This window comes from Lipotes vexillifer, unplaced genomic scaffold, assembly GCF_000442215.2.
Source record: "Lipotes vexillifer unplaced genomic scaffold, Lipotes_vexillifer_v1.1 scaffold564, whole genome shotgun sequence".
Classification (NCBI taxonomy): Eukaryota; Metazoa; Chordata; class Mammalia; order Artiodactyla; family Lipotidae; genus Lipotes; species Lipotes vexillifer.
The window spans coordinates 1,811,404-1,820,498 of NW_006787829.1; the positions used below are offsets into that span (position 1 = coordinate 1,811,404).

Genomic DNA, 9,095 nt, shown 5'->3' on the forward strand with positions numbered 1-9,095 from the left:
AATTAAAGGAAATGTTTTAAAAAATAATGAAGTTTAAAGAGTTGAAAGAAAAAAAGAAAACTGGATTGGAGGTTAAAATAGCAGACAATAAGGACTAAATTGAAGTGAAATAAAGATTAAAATATTTTTGACTCAGAAAGTTGAAGGTCTAGTAAAAGAATAAGTAAAATCTGTGAGGTTAAAAAAAAAGAATTTAAAGGTGAGGTGGCAGGGAGTACGAGAAATTGACTATGGTCAGCATGATAATCAACTAGGACGCTCTGAGGTGGACCCAATGTTCTCAGTAAGTCATCTCATACTGGACAGCAAGTTTTGCTCTCTTGTTGAATGAGTAAGCATCTGTTTATTTGGCTAGGGTGTAAGTTTGTGAAGTCTATACTTCGACATAGTTCTTGAGGCCTGACCATTCTCCTTCCTGAATTTCATATTTCATTAGCACCACCATCAGCAAAGTCTGACATTAGAATCAATGCTGTCAATTGATACCAGTTCTGGAAAATGTGGTTAGAACGTGACGTTATTTGGAGTCTATGAAAGTCAAAATTTGTGATATATTCTGAACAAGGTCATTTAAAAATTTATCTTTGTATCAGCTATGATAAAAGACTTGTTAAAAAGTAACAGAACAACAAAACGCGAAAGAACATTTAGCCCAATGTGGTGTTTAAGAACTTTAAAAGCACATAATGAAATTCAGGGGCTATGAGAAATCATTCTTGCCTATGAAGGGATTTCTACATGACTTCTACACAAAGCACTATTTTGATAACCTGGTTCTATAGCTATGAAAATACTATTAAGTAATAAGGGACATATTTTTTGAAACGTCACAATCCAAACATTTTACCATTAGGCCTAACATTCTTTAAATGAGGCTTTATTACTGTCAATTTTAATTAGTCTTTGCTTTGCAAATGTTCTGCCAACTCACTCCAGTTTTTGTATTGAAGGCTCTAGGATATCAGCAACATTGGCTGATTCCTAATTTGTTTGATGTCTCCTATGTCACCATTTCAATTTTGCTGTTTTACTAAAATTTGTTGGTACCTACCCTCCAGTAACTGCCCAGTCTATGGGACATCCAGAAATTATCTAGTTAACCCTATACTAATTAAAATCCAACTCTGCATCTGGTTATTAAATAGACTGCAAGGCAGACCTTGTGAACGAAATTTTTATTTACACACTGTATCTAGAAGCAGATACATAAATTCTTTATACGATTAATTTCCAAAAATGTGCAAGAAATTACTCTAATTTGTTTACAAACCAAAACACGTATTAAAATCAATGGACTTTGGATAATTCATTCTGTGGTGTTCTCAGTACAAATGGTACACACCTGATTTGAAACATACAGAAAAGTGTAAACTACAGCAATCTGGATTGCAAGTATTAATTCCATGGCACTCCAACGACTATAAAATTTCTTTAACCCAACATGTATACTTATTACAAAATTCTATAAGAATTTTTCATCATCTCTGGATGTAGAGTTTGGATCACTTTTCAGAAACGGCAGCTACACATTCACCATGTTATAACTGATTAATAAAAAAGGATGTTTATAAAAAATCTTTACAGGATTAAAAAAGTATTAAAAGAAACCGAATTTGTGATTACTAGCGTACCAATATTTTCTTCTAGAATTTTAAAGTTATTTACGGAACTGGCGACTGTTCCTTATTAGAGTTTTCAACAAAACTGTCTATTGCTGGTAGCATGATTTCATTTTCAAATTAAGACTTCGCATTCGATGAAAAGCCATGAACATTTAAAATACATTACTTTGAATCATTCATAAAGCAAGTATCTCTCATATACAATGTGAAATGTACAATGATCAAACTTGGCATTTCTGAAAGCATTGTTAAGAAAGATATTCAGACTGGTAGCACTAGTAGAGACACTGCATACAACCTACTTAAGATTTCAGTAACTTTTATCCTGTTTCAGTAATACTGGCTCAGAAATTATCATGTGTATATACTTGGGTTTTATTTCCCATATGCCAGTGATTTAGCCTTTTGGCACATGATTTTCTTTAACAGCAAGATGGCTGCCCTGTGTAGCTGGTTTCCTTAAAAACTATTTTTAGTTCTATGATCGTTTCCTGTGATATTTTTTGACCTTCCAAAATTTTCACATTATTGCACCAAACAGAGAACAGTTTTCCTTAGAAAGAGAGAGAGACTTTTTCAAGTACTTTCTATGCTTTCTTATTATTTGTAAAATTGCATAATAGTGTCCTAGTAACACTGGAAATAGCTTCTGGCCTCCATCACGTTTCTGTGATGAGATATTTGATAAAAAGCAACTCTGATTCATTTATTATGGCAGAAAGATACAGCTTTCTTGTTTTCTTTTTCTTGCCTTGAGCTCAGATTTTCAGAAACACATATTTAAGAAATCACTTACAGGTAGTGCCCATGTCATCTAAGCTACCATTCAACAGAATCCAGAAATTCACCCAAATGCTACCTAGACAAAACTACAGGATGATTTCTCTTTTTCCCCTTTCCAATTTTAACCAGACTGTTTTACTACCCTACAAAGCCAGTCTTTCACATTATGTTGTACTGCCTATATGCCAAATGGTTCTCTTTAAACAAAAGCAGAAAATATTGCGACGCTCCTTTCTCTGTTTGTAAATAACTTCTTGGCAAATATTTTTATTTTTACTGATACACTGTCAGACCCTAGCAATTTGAAATTGGATTAGAATAGGGCATTTTACTTAAAAGTATTTTATATTATGAACATAAAAAAGCACATTAAAGATTGGCTTTCTGAATTAGAACAGTATCAAGACTTGCCCCCCATAAAAACACAAAATACAATTTCAAAACCATTTATATGGAAATCAGAATGATCTTAACTTGAAACCAAATGGCTAGATCTTAAACATGGTATCATGAGGAAGGCGTGGGGAACAGGCTATGCCCACATTAAGATGGGGTTCAGGGCAGTCCAAAGACCTCTGTGCACCATGATCTCACAAAGAGTACATGTAAATGCTTCTAGAAACATGGAGAAGCCATCTCAACATTTATTATTAATACACAGTGACTCTGTGACAATACCTGCCATCTAATATAGATGCACAGGGACTTTTAACTCACCCTAGATATATTTTAAATTGTTTAAAAATAAATAGTTTTGCAAAAAAATAGTTTAAATGTCTTGCATTAATTTGATAAGTTTACAACTCTGTAATAGTTCTTAATCCAAATAGCTTACAATGAACACTTAAATTATATTATTACAGTATACTCCATATTCCATCTTATTAGGTGAAAACATATCAGAAAATGAAAGAGGAGTCTTTGTAACAAGGTACAATCAAACATTCCACCAAAATTAAGTACCTTTTCCCCTTTAAGTCAAAATATCGTAACAGATATTATGGCATTGTGCCTTTTCTTGGTAATTCTCAGTTGACTCTAAAAAACAAGAGAGAAAAAAAATGGGGATACTGCTTATGTCTGAATGACAACGTTATTAAATTTGATCTGAGACCTTTACTCTTATTTTTAAATGGGGGTAAGAGATAGGAAAACCCAGGGACAAAGGAAGAAATGTCTTAAATTACATGCTTCATCTGAGAGGGAAACATTTCCTTTAAAGTTTTGTAGCTAGAAACATCTTCTGGATGGAGCAATTCCGAAACACTAAAGAATCATGCAGTAAATAAACACTGCATTTCAAAATAAAAAGTATTGGAGGTAACATACTCCACCCCCGCCCAAAGGACTGACTCAGAAGAGATGAAAAAGCTAATGATGTCAATTACTAAGGACTTGAAGGACTTGAAAAGAAACCTCTATTTTTAGAGGTCAGTATATAAGGTAGGCAAACACTTCCATACACCTGACTGGGTTTTAATATTCTTCTTACATGGTGCTCCACAGTCTCCACAGTCTGTCAACTAAAGTCACTGGGTTTTTTGGTTTTTTGTTTTTGTTTTTTTGGTGGGGGGAAGGAAGGGTCAAATCTAGCACATCTTAATAGTGACTGCATAAAAGAAAAATATAAACCCAACTTTAAAACAATGTTTTCTTTCTATTCAAATCAATTTAAAACTTTATATAAACTTTATGTTGCAAGAGGATCTAGTCCGTTTATGAAAATCATTTCTACATCAAGTTGACCCAAGAAAATGTTGACTAAGCTAAAGAAATCACAGATAAAACATTTTACCAAAGGAAAGTACAGATGACAATAAAACTGCTTAACACCGGAAACTATGATCATCTAGTATTTCTTTAATAGTTCTTGTTCCATTAGGTCTTTATATGTTACGCCAATTTGTACCAGAGTTTAATGACAGAAAAGGCAACAATTTCTAAATTGGTGGTATACATTTCTTTACAATTCTGTAAGGCCATTTATTAAAACAGACAAACCACAAGATGAAAATGAAGGCAACAGAAAAGTCCAACTTCTCACAACCAAAAAAACAGCACAACCTTAAAAATAATTTAGAACTGAATGTTGTAAAAGATATGTAGCAGATCTCTGTCCCATTACCCAAGATTATGTCAGTTCATAATTCTAAATAAATCCTTCTGAAGTATGAAATTAAAAATCATTTTCAGTGTGGGTGTGACTTCTGTGGTTTATCACACAGCTATGTTTACTCAACACTATCTTTGAAAACGGGCCATTGAAAGAGACATAACAATGTTCATTCTATAAGTTTCATTTAACTTTACTTAGGATTGAATACACATGAAATGTGCTTTTAATGCATAAAAATCACAGTGGATAGCAGCAAAGGACTGGGGGCGGGGTGGGTAAGGAGAATCTGATCATTCACATTGTGATTATTCTGCACACTGATGGAAGATAGTTCACTCTTCTAAAACCTCAAGACTTCCCTTTTTAAAGAACCAAAGTAAACCCAAGACACCTTGCCGACACTTCCCCACCCCTAAACGAACTGGTTACTCTTTTACACATAAAACTGAAACAGTATGGCAGCAAAAGATTTTGATAGCAATGGAAAGTCTGTAAACTGTATTTCAATCTCTTTTTCTTCCTCCCCAAGTGCAAGACGCAGGGTTCTCATAGCCTCTCAGTAGTGCTTCTCCTGTAAATAATCCTTCATTTTGTTTGGCAGAGGCAGCTTCTGAATCAGGTCTATTCTGGTGTACTGACGGATGACGAACCGGCACAGGTACTGCAGGGAGCGCACCTGCATGAAGCGCGACACGGGGTTGGTCAGCCTGACGGGGTAGGTGGCCGAGCCCGGCAGGCGAGACCTGGAGTAACAGAAGGCCCCGTTCTCGGAGTCCCTGACCGAGTGCTCGATCAGGTCCACGATAGACGTGTGTCCTTCCACGTCCGGCTGTTCATAAAAGCTAAACCTACCATTTGAATGTTCGATTCTAGTGTGAAGGGTCTTGCCATGCGAGCGAAAGCTCAGGCTTAAAAGGTAACGGTCGTCAGAACTGTCCCGAACAAGGAAAGAGCCATCCGGCACATTGGCCAGCTTCCCTTCTGCCTCCCAGCGAGTGATGGGGCCCCAGTACCATCCCTGTTTCGCAAGTTTCTTCAGCTCCTCCGTAAGGCTTGTCACGACCATGGGACCACTACTCTGCACCGAGTCATAAACTCTGGCAACCCCGGGGGCAGAGTTAGGATCGAAATTCAAGTGACAGCGCATACTTTCGGCCACGTGGGCGTCGGAGCCGGCGAGCCCGCCGAAGTTCCTTTGGATCTGATTCGTCTGCAGGGGAGGTAGCAACGGTGAGAGTGGCGGGGCGTCGTCGGGACTCGCCCTCGGGCTCTGCAGCACGACTCCCGTGGTGCCGATCAGCAAGCCGTTCACCGACTGGTCCACGAAGATCTCTGGGGCCACCACGAGGTCCGGGTCTACCTGATTCTCGTCTTCGGGGAAGGAGCCCCCTCCCACTGGAGGAGGGACCGCGGAGACTTCCATGGGGGAGGAGCCGTCCAGACAATAGCCGCGCGGTCCTTCCAGAGGGTACATCCCCTCCTCCAAAGGCACAGTGTACTGAATGTAGTCCTGAGGCACGAGTCCGATAACGACAGGCACATGTTCTTCCAGGTGGAGATGCAGGTCCCCATCCTGAGACTCGGAACTCTTGAGCGAGTTCGTCTGTTCTTGGCACGCGGTGTCGGCCTGGAGGTCGTGGAAGTCCTTGCGCACGCCGTTCAGGGCCGGGCCCGGGCCGGGCGAGTGGACCAGGGCCTTGACCCTCACCTCCATCTTGATGCACGTCTCCTCCGACGCGGTGGGGCGCAGGGGCCAAGGCGTGGGGCTGTAGTGGTGGCTGCGCAGCGAGGTGGACCTCATGGGCCTCTGCGCCCTCACGTCCTTGAAGACGATGGGGGCGGAGGAGGAAGAGAAGGTGTCCTCGTCCGCGGAGCCCCCGGAGGGCGCGCCGCCCTTGCCCTTCGGCTTCTGTTTCGCAGACAGCCGTCTTTTCAACGTACCCATCAGGCTTTCACTTTTTGATCTACTCTTTCCGCCTTTTTCGTCTTCACTGTTGAGATCACAGCTGGCTATATCCTTCCCATAGCAGCTACCAAATAAGGAATCCTCTTTCCCAAAGTCACTGGCTAGTGATGGTTGTTGTACAACCATAAAATCCGCTTCTTCTTTACTTTTATTCAAGTTGAAAGATTTCCGGAAGGTTTTAAGACTAATCTTCTTCATTCTGACCAGTTACCTAATGCAAGGGAATCAATTTCTCTCTGGAATATTATCCTCGAACATCTGGAGAGGCTGCACGCAATGCTGCATCTATGTATTTTTCCCGCTTCATTTACCCTTTGGAGCCATTTTCTAAAACAATGGAAAAAATAAAAAATGTTAGAAGGTCACATTAAAAAATATTTCCACAAAAAGTTTTATTTTAGTCACTTTTAATCCTTTCGCTTCTGAACAAGGATGCCTGAGTATGTTTCTAAGAAGGTAAGCTCCATTAAGACAGACATTTTTTCCATTTCACATAGCACAATGCATCACTGCCTACTACATATTCAGCACTTGACAAATATGTGATAATGCTTAAAGAGCAAACCCGACTCTACCTCTCTCCTTTCTGCACCTTACTTCGATTTTACCCTAATTATGGTTCGTGTTCCTTACTTCCTAACACAGCTCTAACAGAGCCACTCATCCTCTCCACACTGATCCACACCGTCGCCAGCCTCTCCAGCTACCAAGCTACCAGCCTGTGTCCTGCAAACGGCCAGCACTCAACAAAGAAGGCCCCACATCCGTAACAAGCCTAATCGATTCTACAACAAACTATATGTATTTTTAAATATTCAAACATCTGTAAAAATGAATTAAAGCAGTCCCATAATCTGTGATGAGTTATCTAGGAAAAGCCTAGAAATGTCCTTCTATAGCCATGAGTTCAGCGAGAACAGGGCCCATCCACCTTCGCGTTGCCAGTACCCTGCACAGCCAAGAGCGCCCCGAGAGGGGTACTTGCAGCTTCAACGCTTTCACCTGCAGGGAACACTCCTAACAACTAGATAAGTACAATTCATCATAGTAGTAGAAACTGCATTTATTTGTCTTAACAGGTAGAAATTGGTGACCTGAAGACTCATAAAAGCCTCCCTGTGTTAAGTGATAATTTTCTGGCTCACTAGCAATGAACCCAATTTTGTCCACCAAAAAACTGGGCATCAGTTCACACAGATATTAAGAAAACGTAACTACCAATATGCATAAAACCAAAGGCTGTGAAAACCAGACAAAACAAACATGTTTTGCCGCAACAACAGGGACGTTGCAAAGGAAGTAACGTTTACAATAATAACCGAAAATCAGCAAATTCTCGATAAATGAGATCAATGGATCGGTATCCAAAATGGCTTGTATCTGGTCTGTCTGGAGCGTCACCCCCACCGCCTCCCAAACCCAAGCATGTAAATCTATTTAAAGCTCGACGTAGAGGGTCAGGCCCAGCTGACTTTCTAGGAATGAAATAAAATGTTAATTCAGATTTCTAATTATTAGAGAAATGCAAATCAAAACTACATTGAGGTACCACCTCACATCTTTCTCAACGGCCAACACTAAAAAGTCTACAAATAAAAAATGCTGGAGAGGGTGTGGAGAAAAGGGAAACCCTCCTGCACTGTTGGTGGGAATGTAAGTTGGTGCAGCCACTGTGGAGAACAGTATGGAGGGTCCTCAAAAAACTAAAAATAGAATGACCATATGACCCAGCAATCCCACTCCTAGGCACGTATCCAGACAAAACTCTAATTCAAAAATACACATGCACCCCTATGTTCATAGCAGCACTATTCACAATAGCCAAGACATGGAAGCAACCTAAATGTCCATCAACAGATGAATGGATAAAGAAGATATGGTACATAGATACAATGGAATAGTACTCAGTCATAAAAAAGCACGAAATAATGTCATTTACAGCAACACGGATGCAACTTGAGATTATCATACTAAGTAAAGTAAGTCATAAAGAGAAAGACAAATACCATATGATATTACTTATATGTGGAATATAAAATATGACACAAATGAACCTATCTAAGAAACAGAAACAGACTCCTGAACACAGAGAACAGACTGCGGTTGCCAAGGAGGAGAGAGCTGTGGGAGGGATGGAATGGAAGGCTGGGATTAGCAGATGCAAACCATTATATATAGAATGTATCATAAACAACAAGGTCCTGCTATATAGCATAGGGAACTATATTTAATATCCTATGGTAAACCATAATGGAAACAAATATTAAGGAATGTATATATGTATAACCGAATCACTTTGCTGTGCAGCAGAAATTAGAGCATTTGTAAATCAGCTGTACTTCAATAAAAGAAGAGAAGGAAAAAAAGGTTCAGTTTCAATCTTAATTATGAAGTCTTTTGTTCTTCTACCGCTGTGCCTCGTTTATGCTATTTTCCTCCTCCTGATAAATGTTCTCTTCTTCTTTCCTAATCCACCTTTCAGGGAATTCCTTAAAAAGTATACTTCCTCCTTAAATATTCTCTGATCACCCAGCCAGAAAGGATTTCCCTCCCTTTTCTGGACTCCAAATACTCAACCTGTACCTCTTTAATAGTATGTCACACAGTG

The 9,095-nt window shown here is 39.4% G+C and overlaps 1 protein-coding gene across 1 annotated transcript; it reads right to left on the bottom strand.

The window, feature by feature from the left end:
• Positions 1-4,250: 4,250 nt before the first annotated feature.
• Positions 4,251-6,808, bottom strand: SOCS6 (suppressor of cytokine signaling 6). Its single transcript, XM_007460863.1, has one exon. It carries the CDS (start codon positions 6,683-6,685, stop codon positions 5,078-5,080), a length of 1,608 nt encoding a protein of 535 aa, XP_007460925.1. The 5' UTR covers positions 6,686-6,808; the 3' UTR covers positions 4,251-5,077.
• Between the last annotated feature and the right edge of the window lie 2,287 nt (positions 6,809-9,095).